Raw genomic sequence first — 22,517 nt, 5'->3', positions numbered from 1 at the left:
GAAGGTAATGGTTCTGAAACTGAGGAGGTTAATGAAGATGACATGGGTGGGAGATAGATCTTTTTTCTTGAAGATCTTTTCTATCTTGTCGCGCTTGTAAATTCTTTGTCAGCTCTTTGTACATCGAATATATCCGAACTTTTGAAATTTCTTCTTCAACATAAACTCTTTAAGTATTTGAGATCTCTTAATGTAAATTCTCCTTGGATTGCATCTGCATTTATAAGAGGCAAAGTATTGTTCTTTCCATCAGTTGGAGTCAATCTAATGGTAATAACATGTATAACAATATTTATTTATGGTATAACATGTGCTTGAGTCTATCACATGGGGGCGAGTAACACTCTTTTACATGCTTGCATTCCCATTCTTGCCTCTGTTAGTCGCTACAAGATGATTGAGTTATGCAGATATTATGTAGTATTATCTATGAATTAACATATATAAATGGGAATTGATAGATGTAAGATTAACATGTATGCGTGTATCTAACTTGTGGTGTATTTCCTTATGTGGTGTTCTATTATGTATTTATTCACATGTGTCTATTATATAACTCAATCATGTTAATATCATGTCCGAATTGCTTTTTCCTTATCTTACCTTACGAATGTGCCTTTGATTTCTACCTCGGTTGTATTCTGTTTTATTGTTTCGCGTCTATGGATCTTCTTATTTATCCTTGTGAGAAATACTCTTTGTCTATGCGATTATACTCGTACGTTATTTGCTCTCCCACTCATTCCTGCAAAACAACATTAGCTTCAATTTTTATTTTCTCGGTATGTCTTATTTAGCCTTCCTAATTAAAGGTCTTATTTTGCCTAAGATATGATTTTGCTTCTGTGCGACGAAATCGCAGGAAGTCTTTACATTTTCGTGTACTGACCCATTGATCTCGCCTTAACATCTTCTTGTATTATTGCCTCTACAGGTTGTATTGACGCGCAAATACGACAAGTCTTAATACTCCCGTGAGTAAAAAGACTGATGATATTTGCGTCTTTTTGACACAATTCAGCTTCCTAATGGAGGGTGTCGTCCTTATATTCCCCCTGACTTCCCCTTCAAGGAAGCTTACCCCTACCGGGTTGGGGTGGGCTCTTCCCGTCCAGTGATGCAACAATCAGTTGTTTTCGCGGCCTCTTATCCCTCTGCCGATATGGCTTGTAGTTACAAGACCACAACCTAAGTGGGGTTTCTTTGGACCGAGTGCATCATAGTCAAGACTTGTCAAGAGCGGCCAGGTACGCTCTAGACGCCCCAGGCACTCTTGACTCAACCGTGTACCCTGGCGCCCTGATCGAGTTTCTGCATTCCTTAGGAGAGACCTTGTCACCTTAATCTTTCAATTTAGGCGCCTCTCCTGGATGGGTTTTTATTTCACCCCAAATCTCCATGACTCAGGTTTCAGGGTCGATGTAGCTTTCCCCCGAGTCATGCTAACCAGATTTTCCCCAATTATGACGTGCGTTAGGTCTTATTATTGCCTCTTGCTGTATGCGAACTAGGGTGCACGCCACAATTGGATGCCTAGCCTCCCTAGTTGGAGTCTTTACTTCTGTTGCCTTCTATTAAGGTCTTATTGTCGCCTTTTTCTGATATCATATAATTGGTTCTCATAAAGAAAAAGAACTTTCTCATTTGCATTCATAATCTTGATTAATACAATTCTGATGTCTTATGTCTTTATTTATTCTCCTACATAATAACTACTGCTTAATAACTTTTTATTTGAGATAACTTGTTAATTTCTTTCGCCTTTTATGCTTCGTTAAGTTCGCGTATGTTTTCCAATATCTATGCTCGCATGCGTTTCATTTCTTCTGGTGTGCTATGATTGCCGCAGGGAACATATTTCCTCAAATACATTTGGTTCCAGAGTTCAGTAGATGGCTTTTCCCGATACGGCCCATCCCATATGTTTTCCATGCTTCCTTTACCATTTTTCTGATAGTGCGGTTTCTACCTCAACACCAATTCTCCTTCCTGGAATTTGTTCTCGCTAAAGTACTTGTTGTATTTATTCTCTTGTGCGGATGTTGTCGCTTTTACAGAAGTTCTTTGTATTTCACTTTCCTTGTGAACAACATCTACTATTGATCTTTCACCTTGATGACTTTCTTGTATCTACCTTTTCCAATTTCTTCGCTTACTTGCACGTTCTTCGCTTTTGTCAACATCAATCTCGTGGCAGTTCTTTCCCTCGATCGGATATCCTCTTATTATTCCTACACCTTGAGGTAATGCGAACTTGATGCATTGATGGAAGGTCGAATCCACACCCAAAATGATGTGTAACCAAGGTCTTCCTATCAAAGCATTATACGGAGATTCGACATCAACAACGCAAAACACTATTTCTGTGAATATGCTCTTTAGAGGAATTCGCATCGTTATTTCTCCCTTTGGCTTATTGGTTGTACCGTTGAAACTGTATATCTTATAAGTTGATGGGATGAGGTTCTCATCCCTTCCACCCATAGTTTTGTATGTGTGATAGAACAATATATTAACTGAACTGGCAGGATCTATCAGTATTCTATTTATAGCCCATGTATTTGCGTCATCCTCCGCATCTTCATCAGTTTTTGTATTTGGGTTGATTTCCAACTTAACCACTAATGGGATATCGTGTTGTTCTGCACCTCCTGGTATTTCTTCTGCGGTAAAAGAAATAGGTTGTTTCTGCCTATCTTTTAGTGGTGATACCTTGGCCAGGTTGAGTATCTCTCTTCTATCACTATCTCTTGTATAAACTCGTCTTAGGACATTATCGTGAAAATATTTTATGCTTCTGAAAGAATATATAATCGAATTGCAATATAAGTTCTTTGCCTTCGCACCTACTTCAATCAGATAGGTGTGCCTTCTTGTTTCCACATCTTGTGCATGCCCTTCTGGTGGTGGTGGTAGATTCTGTTGTGGTCGCACTAGAAAATGGTTTAGCTTCCCCTGATCAATCATTCTGAGTGTAATTTTCTTCACATTTCTACAATTACTGGTGGTGTGACCGAGGAAACGATGGTAAGCACATAATTCTCTACTTCTTCTCCCTGGTGGTGTCTCATTTCCCATGTTTGGTGGTTCTGGGATGTCTTCCATTAAAATTACAGCTTCCCAGATTTTGTCTATCGCGGTGTTTAGATGCGGCATCTTTATGTGCTCCCAAACTACTTTGCTACCTCCTGGGCCTTGGTTGTGATATTGATTTTTCCCTCCATAAACTTCTGGTTGGTTATCAAGCCTTTGAATCTTGTGATTCCCTCCACGATTATTGAATTGCTTTTCTCTGTATTCTCTTTCAAACTCTTATTGGTCTTTACTGCCCATGGCTACTAGCTTTTTCCCTTCTTCAATTACTTTCTTTCCTTGACTCCCTTGGGATGTACTTGCAACATCATTTGTTGTCCTTGGAAGTAAGCTTGCATTCCCCTCATTTGAGTTTGTTATCGCAACTGGTTAAGACTCAATTTCTCTTTGTTTTTCTTCAAGAGCTATGTATTCTTCTTGGAACTCGCGTAACTCCGCCATGGTTATTGTATCTTTTGTCCTGAAGATCTGCGTATACAATAAATCTGTAGGAAAAAGTGCATTGATGAATGCTAGTATAAGGTTTCTCTTATCCACTCGTCCAGACATTTCGCTACACATGCTCCTCCAACGCGTGGTTAAACTGCGCAAGCTCTCATTGATCCTTCTGCGTAAGCTGAACACTTTTCAATACCTGGTCTTAGCATGTTATTACTGATGTATTTTTCTAAGAAGATGTTTTGTAAGTGATGAAATGATCGACTGGTTCCTACTGGCAATCCTTCAAACCATTGCAAGGCTTCCCCTGTCAGGCTCGCCGAGAAATATTTACATAACACCGTATCATTTTCTTCCCACTGTAATAGGGATCGACTATAAGACCTTATATGCTGCAATGCACATGTGCTTCCATCAAAGATATTAGTAAATACAGGTAGGCTGCATTTAGGTGGTACTACTGCGAGTTGTATTTGTCTTGCAAATGGTGTTTTTCCCGCTTCCTCTATTGCTTCATCTAGTTGTCGCCTGCCACCATTTCTTCGCGCCGTCATCATTTCTCTCATCTCCGCTAATTCTCTAAGGATTTCTTTGCTCATTATTTGGTTTGCATCTTGTTGCATGGGTCTTTTCAACCTTGCTTTCCTTACTCTGTTGTCATGTCTATTTTGACGCACAGCTTCTTGTATCTCTCTTGCTTCAGCCTCCTCTCTCATTCTCTTGCGTCTTTCTCTTTCATACCTTGCATGCTCCAGTGCGGCATTATTCCTTTCAGCTTCCTCTTCGCGTTCATACTGATTTCTCAACATTTCTCAACATTTCTCTACCTTGCAATATAATTCTTCCTTGTTCTTCATCCTCTTCACCATCTTGATCATGATGTTTGCGGTGGCGTTCGCCTGATTGTTCACGTCTATTGCCTCTTCGACCTTCTTGCATACGATAATGTTCACGTTGTTGTACGTATCGGTCATCTGCTGGTTGTTGCTCTATGCGTTGTTCATCGTGTTGATCATGTAAGTTGTCATCTATTTGAAAGTTTTCAGCAATGTCGTCTAGAGGTTGCTCCCGCCTGGTATCCCTTCGACTAGATTGGCTACGTCTTGACGAGATCATGCTTGTCCTTGACCTTGAGCTTGCACGTGTGGTGCTTCTTGATCTCTGCTCTTGTAATCTTATATTCTCTTCTCTTAACTCATTTTTCTGACGCGTCAAGTTCGCACGTTATTCATCTTCTCTCCTTCATTCTGCAACCAACCCTTCTATTAATCCTGGAGCTCCAGTTCTTTGGTCTTCCTCTTATGTTGAATCTGTATTTGCGGCATGAACGCTTACTCTATCGTAGTCTATGGTATTGTTCTCCACCGGTTCTTGTTGGATCTGAGTTTGTACTTGAATTCTTCTATTACTCCTTTCTCCCATTCTTGAGGATTCAGCGATTTCACTTCTTCTTCTTCCTGCGATCCTTCTACTCCTCCAGATTGTTATCGCTTGTTCCGCTGCAGTTGCTTGTTTCACCATCTTGTTAGTCTATAACAATTGTTTCGCTTGTCGAAAATAAAAATTAGTCTTTAAAGAACTGAAAATTGAACCGATGAAGATTGTTTTTCTGAGATTGAAAATTTTGGTGGAGCTTTTTAGATATAAACTTCTAAAATTTTCAAAGATTTCTAATGAAAGGGTGATAAACTATGAGGAATCCGAAACTTGTTTTTAAAGAAATTCACCAACAGGGTATATCATTCCGGGATGATTTCTAGCGCCAAAATGCAGTTGTGAGAAATCTCACAACTACACCCTTAATAAAATATATAGAACAATCTAAGTAATCTCCATGAGAATCACAGGAACATTCATTAAGATCTTCAAATTGGATACAAAGTGATGAAGAAACCCTAATTTGCTCTCTAAATAATCTTTCTCTCTCCTAAATATCTTGTCTAAGCTCTCAAAAAGATCCCCCCTTATACAAGGTCGCTCGACCCCTTATATAGGGGTTTACATAGTGATAACAGCTAATAAAGCCCTTATTTTCGGATATGGCGTGCGTCATTAACGTACGTTTACATTGACTCTTCTCGCACGTACTCTCTAACACGGCATAGTTCTTCACACTTTACTCGTGATTAAGCTGACGTCACTCGATGCGTCATTATGGATAAGCTATACGCGATTATCTTCGCTCGGTCTTGATGATTATTATTTTGCATATCTGATAGGTGTGCGGTATTTTACTCCTACATTGATGATGATAGTGTGATTAATGAGGTGAATGCTAATCAACCTGCTTCCAGTTCTAGTCTCATTCTCTCCTATTCCGGTCCAAATTTATTGTTTCCAGTCCAGTTCCTGTGCAGCTTTAAGGTCCATGGCTCTGCTAAACTTAGAAGGATTTTTTGGGGACCATGGTTTTATTTTGGGTAAAGGCATTAGAAGTAATTCTAGGTCACCCCATATCTAATTATTTATTTAATACCTAATCTACCCTCTTAATTAATTTTAGGTTATGATTAGTGAAATGATTTAGTTAAAAACAATTAGTGAGATTAAATTAAAAGATGGGTTTATTATTAGTTGAATAGAATTATTGAGAGAGTAGAGTTAGAGAAGATGAAGGAGAAAAACATGGAAAATAATTTTTTTTCCAATTCACTAAGTTTGAGTATTCAAGTGATGAAAACTCATCTGATTCTTCATCTCCATCCTCTCCTAGAATATTTGTTAATCTTCAAAATGATCCGGATTTGAGTTATTTCTTAGATGGTGATTTTATTCTTCCCCAAACTCATACTCAAGATGAAAATGATAGATTTTATCAACCACAACCGGAGGAAGAGTATTTGGGTGTCCAGGTATGCTCCAAACTTAGATAATGTATGTTGAATTGGTAAAAACAGTTCAAAAATGTAAATTTTTGAACTGGATTTTGAACAGTTCGGTTACTTTATATGATGAACAAGTAACCGAACTCATCTGAATTTGTAGTTCGGTTGCCCCGTGAGATGAACAAGTAACCGAACTCATCTGAAAATGTAGTTTGGTTACTTGTTCCAAACACGCAGGTTACCGAACTCTCTAATAATAGAATTTCTAGGAGTTACAGCGTTATGTTCGGTTGGTTCTCAACTAACCGAACTTTGGTGTACAAAGTTCGGTTGGTTCGCAAACGGCATGCACTTTTGATGTAAACGAACTTTACGTAATATAAGAGTATATAAGTTTACAAAGTTCGGTTCTTTCGCAAACTTGAACCTAACAGCTAACCAAATGAACTCTAAGTTCGGTTTCTGCGATAAAATTGTGAAGTTACCGAACTTAAAAAACAAAAAAATGTGAAGTTCCAGCGTCATGTTCGGTTACCCAGAAAAAAATAGAAAGCAATCGACCTGAGACTTGAGGTAATATGCTGAAGTTACCGAACTATGTTCTAGTTCCAATTATTCTTGTTACATTTCTTGTAGATTGAATGCCAACCTATACCAATGGATGATCAACCTTCTCTTGTTGATATATTATTCGAAGATACATCCCATCACTATGCTAATGATTTGGTATTTGACTTTCCTAATGATGCGAAGAATTGGGCTAGAGAACATGCCAAGAGAGTCAATTGCGTCTTGGTTTTGAATGGAAAATAAAGCAACACTCGTTTTGAAATGGTTTGTGAGAGAAGTGGAGATCCTGATGTTAGTCACAAGAGGAAGGGTTATGAGTATAAAGAAAAGACGACGAGGAAGAACATAACGTGCTCAAAGAAAATCAAATGTCCGTTCAAGCTAGTATTTAGTAAGAGAAAATTAACGAAGAAATGGTTTCTAGCTATGGATAAGGTGGTAGGTCGTCATAACCACGCTCGTCCGGATGATCTTGAAGGGCTTGCAATGGCCGCAAGGCTCATTCCTCAAGAAATGGAAAAAATAGCTGAGTACAGGAAATTGAGTATTCCACCTTCCACAATGCTCCGCTTATTAAAGCAAGATAACCCGGGGTAAGGTATCATCTTTATACACCATTTACAATGCAATTGAGACGATTAAAAGGAATGAATGGAAGGATAGACAAGTAATGCAACAATTGTTTTTTTTTGGCTCAAGAGAAAGGATACGCGGTTCAAAAGAAGGTAGGTCCGAACGAAGAAATAACTCATCTCTTCATTGCCCATCCGAAGAGTGTTCAATTGGCTGAATCCTTCCATGAAGTTCTTATAATGGATTTCACTTACAAGATAAACAAATATGAGATGCCATTGTTGAACATTGTTGGTCGTACGTCGACGAAGTCACCGTTACCATTGCTTTTTTTTCTTCTAAAGGACGAGCAAGAACCAAGTTACACTTGGGCGTTACAACAAGTGAGGGCGATCTACCGAGATGATGAGATCCTCGGGGTTATCGTGACAGACAATGAAGTAGCATTGATGAACACAATAGAGAAAGTCTTCCCATTAGCACATAATATGCTTTGTACATTTCATATATGGTGCAATGTGATGAATAGGTGCAAGCCTCAACTTTGTTCACCTAAGAGGATAGGATTGGAAGAGATTAGTAAGCTACCGGAATATAAACAAGCGGATGCAAAAGAGGCATTCGATAGACAATACACCATCAATCATCCTCTCCAATGCTTTGTTGTTCATTTAACTTCCAGTTCGGTTTGTTCTATAACTTTCCCAAACAACCGAACATCTTATGGAAAAAGCATTTACACTAATTCGGGTACTTAAAAGTTCAATAATTAATTGAAATAACAACACCAAAATAACAAACAAAAAGTTCAGGAAACATCTAAAGCTAAAATTACATAACATTTAATATCCGAAACGCGTTACGAAAAATTGCACAAGGATGCGAAAATGATCTTCATATTTTAAATTCTTTCTCTTCCATCTTCGCCATTCATTTTTTGATGTTAAAAGAATTTCCTCGCCCGTTTCACCCCTAAGTCGATACCACCTTACAATCCGAAACAAAGCCATAAATTCCACAACTCTCTCTTTAATCTTATCAAATCGAAGTAACAAAGCTATATGATCACAGTTATGAGGGTTTCCTGTGTCGGAGCAAAATTGCTCATGAATTTTCCCCCAATAACTTTGACTCATAATACCATTGATTCTTCATTCTTCATCCCTCTTTGGATAGTATGGTTTGTAGTTTCTACAAAGAGAGAGATCTTCATATAGAGTAAATTTAGCACTATTATCTGCCATTTTCAGAGACAAAATGCTAACTATGAGACACATATTTATACCACTGAGGTGTATAACGGCTATAAAAATAGTCGTTACTTAAAATTTGTGTCATTCAAATTTCAAAATAGAGAGTCCGGTTACATAAGAAATGCATTGAAAGAACCGAACTAAGCAGTCCACAATCTCTTCATTAACTTGTTGGATTACGTTGTCAACATTATCTCCATTTACACCATCTTGTATGACAACACCCGGTAATGACCCACTTCCATACTTAGCATTTTTGGTTCCATGCGTACCGGCATCACAATGTACTTTGCCTCGAGGCGTGGGAGTTCTCAGCTCTTTCGGTAAAGGTTGGTTTGATTTTTTACCTCTACCATTAATCAAAAAAACAAAAGATATTAGATTATCGAAGTAAGGTTTCACTAAATTAGATGCAATATAAGGGTTATCAGCGTAAGGTTTGGTTAGTAGCAAAAGTTTACGAAAAATAGGCCAACTCTAAAAGAAGTTAGAAGTTCCAGGGAAGAGTTCGGTTAGCCCAGTTTATTTACGGACCAACTGAACTCCACATATATAGGTAATTGGGAAAGAGTTCGGTTACTTTCCCTTATTTAAAATTTTTTATGAACCAACCGAACTGTGCGGTTATTTAGGAACTCAACATAGTGGCCAAAAGAACACAGCTCGGTTAGACTGGATTTTTTTTTTTTTTTTTGGAATAAGGGAGGAGTTCGGTTACTTTGTAGTTTTAAATTTTTTTGCGAACAAACCGAACTCTGTTGGCTAAGTTTGGTTATTTTGGAACTCAACATAGTGGCCACAACAACACAGTTCGGTTAGACTGGATTTGTTATTTTTTCGGTTCTAAAGGTGGAGTTCGGTTACTTTGTAGTTTTAAAATTTTTTGCGAAACAACCGAACAGAGAGTTCAGTGACTTAGTTTTAAATCCAATAGAACCGAACTGTTCTTCATGTTCTTCATTTTCAAGAAGTTCGGTTAGTAAACTAGGGTTTTTTGGAAAATCGGCCTAACCGAACATGGCTCTGTAACTCCTATTAAAACCCTATTTTGATGATTTATATTTGATTGAAGCAATCAAAATCAAATTAAAGTGAAGGGTTTGTTGGAAAATACCTCTGGAGTGGTCCCATGGAAGAATCAGGTTGCGGCTGGCGTCTTTTATACTCGATGATGCCTTTAGCTTTAGGTTCCACTTATTCAACAATTTCACCCGGGAGATTTGCTAGATGCCCTAATGGGGGACCTGTTCTTGGGAGTCTTTTGGTTTTCTTTCGAATAACCATTCTTATAGTCGATTGATTAATCGACGATGAAAATTTTATGAATCGACGACTAATCGATGTTGAAATGGGGGAACAGGAAGGAAGGAGAAGAGAACAATTCCTCAAAACTGTTTTTTTTTTGTTATGCGGCTAGGTTAGATTAAGGTTATGTTTAGGTTTCTGTTTTAGATTAAGTTAGATGTAGTTATTAGGTCAGGTTTAATTTAATTAGGATAAGGGCCAAAATAGTAATCTCATCTGATTTTACGACATCCCTTAATGTTATAAGGTAGGTGGTCTAATAGGACCATGGTCCCCCAAAAAAACCATGGTCCCAAAAAACAAGGCTCAATTGGGGGCCCTGGAAAAATAATTGGGGACCCTAGCTACAGGACAAAAAAGGTCATGAAATAGTAATTGGGAGTTATTCCTTATCCCCAACTTTTTTAAATGGCTAAACTACCCCCAAATCATTAGTGGTAATTAAGTTAATTGATTGTTAATTAGTTTAATTAGATTAAAATCAGATTTAGAGATAAAATTTTGATAAAAGAAAAATTGTGTTTTTGTGTTGTGGAGAGGAAGAAGTTGAGTTTTTGGGGGATTCCAGTAGAGGAATCATATTGCTCAAAATGAAGGAACCAATCCTCAAAATGAAGAACCCGAAGCTCAAAACAATTAGGTAAACTTCCTATACTCTTCAAATTGTATGAATGATCCCCCAAGTGGTCGATTCATGTACACTATGCAACTACTCAGAGTGAGGGTCGTTCAGTCGAGAGGGTGATAAACGAACGACTGTAAGGAGTCGTCAATTACTTGACACAACCTTTGACGACTCAAACCTGCAACTTTTGCTAGTTAGGTCGTATAAAGTCGTTAACTTAATATGTTTAGAACCCAACGACTCTAAAAAAATTTACTCTCTGAAGATGTTACTCTTAGGGTCGTTAATTAGGCATTCCTATATACTGACGACCCTAGCGAGCCATATAGAGTCGTTAGCGATTTAGAAATCCCTAGACGACACTATTTTAGGGCAGAAAACCAGGTTTAGGGTCGTTATCTACTACATCTTAATGGTTAACGATTTTTTATCAATTCAACATGCATATCAAAAATCGTTAAGCAATAAAAAATCGTGGTTAACGACCCTGGAATTGTAACTGCAATTTTGCAGTTGAAAACCTAATTTTTTTAGTTCACTTACGGCGATGAGTCGGTGAGAATTTTTTTTTCTCAGAAGTCGTTAATGGAATGGGAAACAGTGGGAGAGAGGGAGCGGAGGAGAAGGAGAATGGGAGGAGAAGAAGTTATTAGAGAAGGGTAAAATTGTTATTTCACCATCATTTTGGAAGCCCCATATATCTTTTGGTGTGGGTGTAAAGTGTGTCCTGACCCCCAATTAGTTTCCATTGCCCCCATTCAGCCTTGCCAAAAAATCGTTCTAAACTTAACTCGAGGAAGACCGGCGAAGCAGGCCCGCCCTATATACAAAGTAGGAATTACGAATAGGTACTATTATAGTGTTCTTAGTTAGTGGCAGGTCCACCCATTAAAGCCCAATAATCGGAGGTCCATAATTAAAAGAAAACATAAAAATGGACCAAATTTTTTAAGCCCAGGTCCTACACACGTGTGTAACCTATTACGTGCATTTTAATAATTCCCAAAATGGCCTTCACTATAAATATAACAGAAATAAAAGCCACATTTTCTCAATTTTCTTCTCAGATCCGTTTTCTCTCTCTCTCGCTCACTCTCCTCTTCTCTGCTGCAGCCGCTTATGAAGTTTAGACCTAGGGTTTGTGAAGATGTTTCGTAGTTTTACAGGTATGTTATGTAATCTTTTCTCCAGTTCTTCTTTGTTTTTGATTAATTCTCAACTGAATCATGAAGATCTGATTGATTTCATGATGTTTTCACTTTCTTTTTCCAGTTTTGGTAGTTCGATTTCATGATGTTCTCTAGTTTTTCACGTGCTGCTGATTTTTAGACTATGAATCAACAGTACATATTTGTTGTACTGAAATATGCTGCTCTAATTTTTTTATTTTTTTTATAGTTTTGGAGATTTTTCTTGTTGGATCCAGAAGTACATATACGGAATACTCAAATTAAAGTGTTTCGATTCTATTTTTTCATAGATTCGCTACTTGTTTTTCACATGCATCTAAATTTTAGATTATGAATCAGCAGTACATATATGGTGTACTGAAAAATTATGCTTTAATTTTGTTATTTTTGTAGTTTTGGATATTCTTCTTCGATCTAGAAGTATATATATGGAATACTGGAAAAAAAAGTGTTTCAATTTAGTTTTTTATAGATTCATTACGTGGTTTTCACATGCAGCTGATTTTAGTTCCATTTTGGTTTTTTTTATATGCTTTTGAGTTGTTTTTGTGTATTAATCATCGGTACATATATGATATATTGGTGGATTTTAATGAAACAAGTTCAGATCTAAATAAAAAATCATGTTTTATGTTTATTTCATTAGTAGATCTGATATTTTTATGGTTTTTGGTTTGATTTTCAGTTTTCTTTTGTGTATTAACCATCAATACATATCTGACGTACTGTTTTCTTTTTTTGTTTACTATGAATCTATAGGGTTTCTCTTATTTTTTTGGTTTAATCCAGGAGTACATATATGTTGTACTGGTTGAAACTTCTTCTGATTCTGTTTTTTGGACGCTAAAGGAGGAGTATTTACCGCCTGGTTGGCTCTGTCTGGTACTTTTGTTTGCAGAACTATCCCCTTTATCTGTTTTAGGCACGCAAATATTTTTCCGGACTTGAATTATAGCAGAATAATAATCTATTCTAAATCAGGTATGTGGTGCATCTGACAATCAAGAACTTCCTCCAAATTTTATAAAACTCAAAAGAGATGTATACACACCAGATGTGATGGCAGCATGTGACTATATGATCGGTATTGGATTAAGTTTCATTGAAAATTTAAGTTTTTTGTTTCTGTTAGTCCGATAATAAAATCAGATACTTAGTTATATTCTGTTTCAGGAAAGATTGGGTATGGAACAGTAAGTGAGGCTCTGTCATACAAGTTGCCTTTCATATTTGTACGGAGAGACTTCTTTAATGAAGAACCGTTCGTTATAAATATGCTTGAGGTATACAAGTCACTAGCTGATACTTTAGCTATTTACCCATTTATCACTATAATAATTGGGATATGTGAGTTTGTGTGGTTGACCTGATCTTTTTTTTTCTTTTTTCTTTTTCAAAATAGTATTACCAAAATGGCGTTGAAATGATTAGGAGGGATTTGCTCACAAGACGCTGGGCACCTTACCTTCAGCGTGCAATTAGTTTGAAACCCTGCTATGAAGGAGGGGTTGATGGTGGCAAGGTAATCCTTGCTATTCTGGATAAACTATTTAAGAAATACACGACATCTTTGTGCATTTGCAGTTCTTCACTTATGGAACTTGTTAAGAGTCAATTTGTCTTTGTTCATACAGCCTTTTGATAAAATCCGTGTTTAGAAATTAACTTGCAATTTGCTCGATCATCGTTTTCCAGTTGATGTATCTCGGACTCCAAGTTGTCACCAATGTATTCTCATCTGAATGATATTTAGTATTTACCTAAATTTTTTAGTTGTTATAGCTGATAGTGGCCTTGTTGATAATTCAGGTGACTGCCCGCATACTATAAGATATGGCTTTTGAAAAGAATAATACTCCGTAAAAGGTAAATCTAGTTTGTCTGTCTTAATTTAAATTTGTAATTTGTAACAGAATCATGCATTTATAGTTTTGAATATTTGTAATCTCGTCTATTTCTGGAAAAAGACTTGTTCGAGATCAGTTACACCCACCAATGTGATCAATCATTAAATTACATCTGGACCATCTTTCCTTACCTAAGAAGATGTGATCTTAATATCCTTTTTTCGTTTGTGCAAAATGTAGTTTAGCGGGGCCAGCAGATTGAGTGATGCCATAGTCCTCGGGTAACATATACGTATTGTTTTCTTTTTTTGTTTACTATGAATCTATAGGTTTTCTCTTATTTTTTTGGTTTGATCCAGGAGTACATATATGTTGTACTGGTTGAAACTTCTTCTGATTCTGTTTTATTCAGAGTTTTGCCACTTTTTTTGGTTTGATCCATGAGTTCGTATGTGAAATACTGAAGTATGTGCTTTGATTCGGTTATATTCATGGATTCATCACTTCTTGACATGTAATTGAGTTTTTAGTTTATGAATCCGCGGTACGTATATGTTGTACTGATAAAAACTTCTTTTAATTCTGTTTTATTCATAGTTTTGCCACTTTATTTTGGTTTGATCCATGAGTACGTATACGAAATACTGAAATATATGCTAGTTTTGTTGATGTGTTTTAATATTGTTATATTCTGGTCACATTTACAGGTTCAATATGTCCAACGGATACATACTCTATATGTAAGTAGTGAGGCAGATACATACTTAGATTTGTACGTAGTGTAGCAGATACATACTCAGATTTGTAAGCAGTGTAGCAGATATGTACTCAGATTTGTAAGCAGTGTACCAGATATGTACTCAGATTTGTAAGCAGTGTACCAGATATGTACTCAAATTTGTAAGCAGTGTAGCAAATATGTACTCGAATTTGTAAGCAGTGTACCAGATATGTACTCAAATTTATAAGCAGTGTAGACACACACGTTTGGTAGTAATGGGCATTATGGACATTTCCATGTTTTAATTAATTTTGGACCTCCGGATAAAAAAAAACTTCCGGTTGGACCCTATTATAATAACTATATGGGCCTAGGACCAAACAAGAAATTTTCCATATACAAATACCAAAGCTACCAAACCAAACACCTCCCACGTGACAAAAAGAACGAAAATGAAAAATAAAATAAAAATCAAGCTATATAACCGTTCCCTCCTCTCCTTCTCCTGGAAGCTTTGGCCTTTTAAGAGAATAAATAAAGAAAGTTATTTTTTCACAAAATCAATACTCTCTCCATCGTTTGGTCTAGTCTTGACTCTTGTATTGAATTTGCAGAAGATAGAATTGTAAAAAAAAAATGCCGATAGAGATGCCAAAAGGATTACCATTCTCAGTGGATACATGGAGCCTTTCTTCAAGAAGGAAAAGACATCATTTTCTAACTCATGCTCACAAAGATCATTCCGCCGGAATTTCTAACAATTTCTCATACCCTATTTATTCTACCAATATCACCAAAAACTTGCTTCTCCAACAAATTCCACAGGTAGGTTTTCTTCATCTTTTTCCCCATTTTTTTTCTAATCATTTTTTTTAAGTTAAATTTCTTAATTTTATGTATTATTTGCAGCTTAATTCTTCATTGTTTGTCAGAATAGAGATTGGGGAACAGCTGGTTTTGGATGACCCGGATGGATCTTTCTCCGTTACTGCTTTTGATGCCAATCACTGCCCAGGTACTGTCTTTCATTTACTTCCATCCAGTATTTTGTTGATTGAAAAAGAAAGAATTTTTAGTGGGTCTTTCTTAATTGTGTGATCCCAATTCAAGTTTCTATGGTATGGGTTTTTTGATGAATGTACATAATAAACTTTGATGTGAGGAATATACAGGGGAATGAACTAGTAAATGCATCTCCAGGAGACCTGTCTGGATAGCTAGCAAATTCTATTTATGGGGGTCTCTTAGAGATGCTTTAAGGAAGCTCCTTCGGAGTAATAAGCAAATCAGCAATGGTTTCTTGGTGCACATTGCATCGAGATTCGAAGTTAAAGAGGGATGAAAACTTTGTTAACAATGTTGCATGTCTCTTTGGGAGTCAACATATCCTTCTTTTGATGTTTTTTTGGTGTATAATAGAAATTTTGGACCCAGTGTTATAACTCATGAGGTTTGTAGTTTATGCAATACTTTGCTTCTTAGTAGAAGATTGTTTCTCTCTAGGGCTTCTTTGGATTAAACACGAGAAAGACATTGAATATTTAATATGTAGAGTTTGTACAATGGAAATGTGGAGTTTTCTAAGTTCAAAATTTAATTTCAATTTCCCTCAACATGTGCACAAATGGATAATCATTCACACAGCTGATGTATCCGCAAATTAGATAACAATTCTTGTCAAAGAAATTTCAGAATTGGAAAGTCTATGGTTATCACAAGTTCTCACTTTTTTCCACTTTCATTCACTTGATGGCTATCACTGGTTTACTGGTTTGGTTGCCTTTAAAACGAAAAGTTAAACTGCTTGTAGTATTTGATACATAACCCTGTTCACTTACAGTTCCAGCTGATGAATTAATTCACAAATAAATGACATCTTGAATGTTCACCTATCTTCATCGTTCCACGTATTTACTTGACTTCTCTCGTAGTTCTCTCTAGCAGCTGGGGGGAGATAATAATATTGTAACTCTTCTGCATTCATTTTGATACGTCTGGTGAACATTTGAGTTAGTGCTAGCGAGAATAGCACTGTAGAACTGCTCTTTTCCTTGAATTTTTAGATGCACATCATCTCTAGTTTGGGAAACCAGTTGAGAAATTTTATTTTCTTCTTTGTGATACTTACAGGAGCGGTAATGTTTTTATTCGAAGGAAATTTTGGTAATATTTTGCACACAGGAGACTGCAGGCTGACCCCTGACTGTCTCCAAAACCTACCAGAGAAATATTTAAGCAAGAAAGGAAGAGAACCGAAGTGCCATCTTGATTACATATTTCTGGACTGCACATTTGGGAAATCTTTTCTAAAGATTCCAAGCAAGTACTCTGCAATTCAACAGGTATTTCTCAGCTTTGACAGGAACTGCAATTCTTACTTTTATGTTCTCTTGTCAAGCTTTGAGCTTTTTCTTGTCCGTGTTCCTTAGACCTACAGAATTCATTGATGTGCATATTTATCAGCAATTGAAAACGCATCAACATTTTAGTTCGTACGTAATAGATAAATATATTTTCTTGGGATTGTGACCAGCCGCGTTCCCAACTGATATGTGCAGCTTTCTCTGTAGAACTAGGGTCTGGTTGGAATCAAACTAAGGGCTGATTGCTTGTATTTTTTGAAAATGTTTGACTCATCATGTAGGCAATCCTCACTGAGCATTCTAATACTGGTAACAGTATTATCTGATGATGTGCCCAGATGACAAAAATTGTCAAATCTACAAAAGATATAGGGTTGGGTTTAACTGTTTGGTGAGAATCATCTATAAGATGAGTATACTATCTCCATCAATAAAAAGACATTGCTGTCCCTATCTCTTGGATATGCAGTATACATCGGCACATTACTAAACTTTAATATACCAGCCCAACCAAGTTTGGATTATCAGAACTCTGTTTTTCCCTCCTTTATTGATGAGCAAATAGATCTGCTACCCCTTATTTTGAGAAATCATGTGTTGCTACAAAAAGAAGTTAAAAGCACTCGACCCTCTGAAATGTGAGATAAGATGTCCTCAAGTTGTAGTCTACTTTACTCATGTTTTTCTCAGGATTCCCTTTTGTGACCCAGTTGCATAAAAGTCTTATACTTGTTTGGTTGGAAATGATGAAGAAACTAGCTTTCAGATAGCAGGTTTACGTGCATGAAATTCTTCATATAGTACACAAAGTTGTGATTTTTAGTGGCTTGTATGCAGGAAAACTAAAAAATGATTGTTTTTATGAGAAAATGTCCAAGCTCTTAAGATTGTAATGTCCTAGTGGAAATTAAGTGGACATGTTAACTTCAGAAGTCTGTAAGTCGGGGAATCTTTTAACAATAGTTTATTTTGAGCAGGTGATCAATTGCATATGGAAGCACCCAAATGCTCCTGTTGTATATCTATCTTGTGATCTTCTAGGCCAAGAAGAAATACTTGTTGAAGTATCTCGAACATTCGGGTGTAAGATATATGTTGATAAAACCAGCAATGCAGAATTCTACCAAGCGCTGACACTCTTAGCTCCAGAGATCTTGTCCGAAGATTCATCTCCACGTTTCCATGTGTTTGTAGGGTTCCCAAGACTATATGAAAGAGCAAAAGCTAAGATAATAGAAGCAAGGGCTAATTCTCAACCCGACCCTCTCTTTATCCGGCCCTCCACACAGTGGTATGCATGTGAAGAGGAGAGTATGGAGATCATTGATTGGCAAAAGAAACAGAGATACAATGAGGCACATAAAGATGCATTTGGTGTTTGGCATGTTTGTTATTCAATGCACTCATCCCGTGAAGAACTGGAATGGGCATTGCAACTTCTGCAACCCAAGAGAGTTGTTTCAACAACGCCTGATTGTCGAGCAATGGAGTTGAATTATGTTAGAAAACAACCTTCTTATGGCTCAAAGGTAGCTTCTGATGATCCTCTTTGGAAGCTTCTAAATATTGGTTCAGAGGTAGCTCCTACTCCGTCATCACAGGTAGCTAGCTGTGCAGCATCTTCTTCTCATCAAGAGGAGAATCCTAAACCGATTTCTGCAGAAGAATATAAACCACAGCCGAACAACATAGGATTGTCTAGTAGCAGCACAGAAATGCGATTGAAATTATCTCCTCCAAGCACAAGACCCCCTGTCACGTTATTTGGAAGAGCAAGACAAGGCCTCCAAAATTCTGGATTATTGGTCAAAGAAACGAAAAATGTAAGCATGAAAATTGACCCTCCGAATATTATCTCTTCTTTTGAAAGTGAAGAAAAAGAAATTATTCTGTTAGAGGATGACTCTGCTGAAGTACAATTTAAAGGTTCAGAAGAGGAAAAGAATGAGGTGGTAGTAATAAAGAGTGCTGTATCACCCAGACATTCTTTTGTTGGGCAAACGTTGTCCAATGGTAGCTTTGGTGAAAATATGCGGAAGCTGTACAGGTCGATGAATGTTCCAGTACCTCGTCCTCTTCCCTCATTGGTGGATCTTATGAACGCTACTAAAACTAAAAGAGCAAGGAGGTTGGACTTGTAAACTAGTACTAGTTATGCATAATTTTTACTAGGAAAGAAACTAGTATAATGCAACATGGTTGTACTTGTATCATGTAATTGACAACTTATTAATTTAACGAATCAACTTGCTTACCGGAATTAAACTCAAGCAACATATATGATTCACTACAGTCATGCGCCTATTATGCGGTTGAAAATCAGAATTCAAACTCTTGGCAGATCTTGAATTTTGTAGCCTGGAACATTAAGGTTCTATCTAACATGCGAGAATATACGGTTCTTGATAAGTTTATGCAATTTTCACGCACTCTCTCTTCAAGAAGTCCATGAAGTGATGCAACATCCTTTTTCACTTGCACATGCAGGAGATTTGGGTTCCTGGAGACTCTTCTTTCTTTCTATTTTCGAAAAGGAGGATGAAACCTCATATATTGTAACCTCTTGATTTTAGATGTACCGTGTTTTTCATATTTTTTTGGGTAAGATTGACTATCCTATTTACTCATTGTTTTAACAATTCGATCTTCTGCAACAATGCTATATGACTTTAGTATATATGATTAGATACAAAGAAGAAGTTTCGAATTCAAGCTTGTACTTGACTAATCTCGAACCCAAGCAAATGACGTCCAAAACTTATCGTATTTGAGGTTGAGAACAACTCATTTGTTCAATAAACTATGTTTGAACAAGAAGTTCCTTAAAAGCTCCAAATATCCTTTGATTTCGCGAACCATCTTTTCTATGAATTGTTCAATTAATTTGAAGATTTTCTTGTTGACATCTAATTTGCCTTATAGTTTGAGGACTAACTTTTGCAGTTTGCTAACTGTGCAATTTGAGATGTTTTCTGTTGACGTTTTTGAGTTCGCGAACTACTTTTTCTAGTTCGTGAACTATGTGATCTAAGGAAAGTTATGCTGACTCTGACATGTACTTGAGCTCACGAACCTTTTTTTCTTGTTCGTGAACCGTGAGGAGTTTGGTAGTTACTGAGCTATCATTTTCTTGATGGTTCATGGACCATATTGGTTGTGAGTCATAGTATGCACGGTTCTTAATTAAAAGGAAAAATATCGTTTGGTCTTTTTTGAGGTGGGCATATGTCTGTTTAGTCCTTTGGGAAAACGCCTTTACTGTTTGGTCCATAATTATTTAAAAATATAAAACAGACAAAAGTATCCTTCCGTGTTAATTTTTACTTATTTTCTTGTAGCAGTTCATTCGTCAAAATGAATTCCTGTTAATTTCTACTTATTTTTTCAGAAAACATATAAACCAGAGTTCATTCCAGGAATGAACTCCATATAAAAACAGAGTTCATTCCAGGAATGAACTCCATATAAAAAGCTAAAAAAATAGAGTTCATTCCAGGAATTAACTTCATATAAAAATAGAGTTCATTTATATAAAAACAGAGTTCGTTCCAAAAATAAAGTTCATTTCAGTAATGAAGTTCATTCCAGGAATGAAGTTCATCTTAAGCAGCAGCAACAACAACAACAAAACTCATAAATCTTCATCTTCAACATCAGCAACAGATTTCTAGGGTTTGACGAGTTCATCTTCATCATCATCTCCAATCGCAACAACATCAAGAAACCAAAAACCTAATTAAATCTTCAACAACATCAGATATATCTTGAGTTCGTATTCATCTTCATCATCATCACCAACTCGAGCAACAAACATCAAAACGATGAAGAAGACGAAAGAAAATCAAGAACAAAGATCCGAGATGAAGATTCAAGATTATATTCGTTTTCTTCATTATTTTTTTTCTTCTTCATCGTACACATCAGCAGAAACTTCAAAACACCATCGTCTTCATCATCAAAACAACAACAACATCTTCAAAACTGAGTTCGTCGTCTTCAACAACATCTTCATCTTCGTCGTTTTCATCATCTTTATATGATTCATCGTCTTCATCATCTCTGCAAATCGTATTCATCATCTCTGAAAATCACAACCCTAGAAGAAACACACAAATCTTCATTATTTCATTCTTTGCAGCAGCAAAAAAAAAAAAGAGGAGAGAAACTAGATCTGAAAATAAAGAGGAGGGAGAAAGTAAATCTGAGAATGAGATATTTTCTATTAAATTTTTGTATATACATGGTCACCTTAGGACCAAACAATAATATAAGGGTGTTTCTGCCACTACAAGATGACATTTACATCATCCGTGACATCACCCTAGGACTAAACTATAATTTTTAGGACCAAACAATAATTTATATTGCCAAATAGGACCAAACACACAATTGACTAGGTCAATTGGACTAGACTCTCTCTAATATATTATTTATAGGACCAATTGGTATTTCCTACTTAATTAAAAAAGAATCCTATTATTGGGGCTTAGAAAGTCAAGTTTTTTTGGGGGCTTTCTAGGATCACCAAATATCAATTGGGACACCCCTCATCATATATTTATATAAAGACTAATATGACCCATATGATTTTAGATAATAAACTTGATTAACATTATTAATCATGATTAACAAATCAATTAAGACTAATTCATCTCTTTAAGTGAAGTGATGAAAATGAAAATCAAAAAAAAAAGAAAATCAAAGGGAAGAGGAGAAGAAGAAGAAGGAAAGAAAGAAAAAAATTGGAGATTTTTTTTGCAAATGAGTGATTCAACCAAAACTTTTGATGTAGGTGAACGCTCAGCTTCAAAATACGATAACATATTAATACCCATCAACAACGATGAGTTCTTTGCTGATTTTTCCGAAATCATGAAATTTTTTCTCAAACTCAAAATAACCCTTATGAACCCTACTATGATTTCGAAGGACCAACCCAAGAAGAAGAAGAAATTGAAGAAACGGTTGTTAAAGATTACCAGGTATGCCTCTATTATAACTCCTATTTCAGTTTTTAAGCTCAGAGTTGCAAGAAGTTTCGATTTTTTCCTTCTGAAAACCCTAGGTTTCCAGCCGACAGGTCCACTCACGACTGGGAAACCATGAACTCCTGGCCGTTTTCCTTTCTTACGGCTGACAATTAATGAACTCCCAGCCGTTATCATATTGTAACGGATGGAACGACGAATAAACCAGGCTGTAACAAAAAAATTACGGCCAGGTTTTTTCTACGTGCATGGGAAGCATTTAATATTGTCAGCGGCGGTTAGGTTTCCTATCCGAAAATATTAAATGCTATTAAATGCTGACGGCGTCGGCCGGGTTACCCAGCCGTAACTTGTATTACGGCTCGTTTTCTAGGCTGCCTCTTCCATAGTGAGATTTACGTCCTGGAATTCCTGGACGTAACATGTTTACAGTACGAAAAATTATTTTTCGACCCAGCCGGTTATATTATGATGGCTGGAATATAACTTGTCGACCCAGCCGTATACGCATTGACGTCTGGAATATACTTGTCGACCCAGCCATTTCTGTGTGTTTAAATTTCTTTTGTGAATAATTATGTGACATATGTCATTCTATTATAGATTGTACCTTATGTTCTGGTGGAAGACCAAGAGATGGTTATAGAAGATCAAGAGATGGTGATTGAAGAGCAATATGAGGTTATGAAAGATCAACCCCAACCTGTGCAAGTTTCCGAGGACACA

The 22,517-nt window shown here is 36.6% G+C and overlaps 2 protein-coding genes across 4 annotated transcripts; one reads left to right on the top strand and one right to left on the bottom strand.

The window, feature by feature from the left end:
* Positions 1-2,130: 2,130 nt before the first annotated feature.
* LOC113279911 lies at positions 2,131-3,156 on the bottom strand. Its single transcript, XM_026528554.1, has one exon. It carries the CDS (start codon positions 3,154-3,156, stop codon positions 2,131-2,133), a length of 1,026 nt encoding a protein of 341 aa, XP_026384339.1.
* An 11,805-nt stretch (positions 3,157-14,961) lies between these two features.
* LOC113283299 (5' exonuclease Apollo-like) lies at positions 14,962-19,041 on the top strand. 3 transcript variants are annotated; one of them, XM_026532507.1, is made up of 4 exons: positions 14,962-15,265; positions 15,350-15,455; positions 16,571-16,782; positions 17,781-19,041. In XM_026532507.1, exons 1-4 carry the CDS (start codon positions 15,077-15,079, stop codon positions 18,942-18,944), a joined length of 1,671 nt encoding a protein of 556 aa, XP_026388292.1. In that variant the 5' UTR covers positions 14,962-15,076; the 3' UTR covers positions 18,945-19,041. The 3 variants fall into 3 exon arrangements, with proteins under 3 accessions (XP_026388292.1, XP_026388293.1, XP_026388294.1); XM_026532508.1 differs by having other exon boundaries at positions 15,036-15,265; positions 15,373-15,455; XM_026532509.1 differs by having other exon boundaries at positions 15,149-15,265; positions 15,378-15,455.
* The last annotated feature ends 3,476 nt before the right edge of the window (positions 19,042-22,517 follow it).

The sequence above is a fragment of the Papaver somniferum genome, chromosome 5 (genome assembly GCF_003573695.1).
Source record: "Papaver somniferum cultivar HN1 chromosome 5, ASM357369v1, whole genome shotgun sequence".
In the NCBI taxonomy this organism is placed as follows: Eukaryota; Viridiplantae; Streptophyta; class Magnoliopsida; order Ranunculales; family Papaveraceae; genus Papaver; species Papaver somniferum.
This window is presented reverse-complemented; position numbering and strand designations above follow the sequence as displayed.

Coding starts and splice junctions, on each gene's coding strand:
- LOC113283299 (XM_026532507.1), top strand. CDS start 15,077: ATGCCGATAGAGATGCCAAAAGGATTACCATTCTCAGTGGATACATGG. Junction 15,456..16,570: donor TGATGCCAATCACTGCCCAG/GTACTGTCTTTC, acceptor TGATACTTACAG/GAGCGGTAATGTTTTTATTC. Junction 16,783..17,780: donor AGTACTCTGCAATTCAACAG/GTATTTCTCAGC, acceptor TATTTTGAGCAG/GTGATCAATTGCATATGGAA.
- LOC113279911 (XM_026528554.1), bottom strand. CDS start 3,156: ATGCCGCATCTAAACACCGCGATAGACAAAATCTGGGAAGCTGTAATT.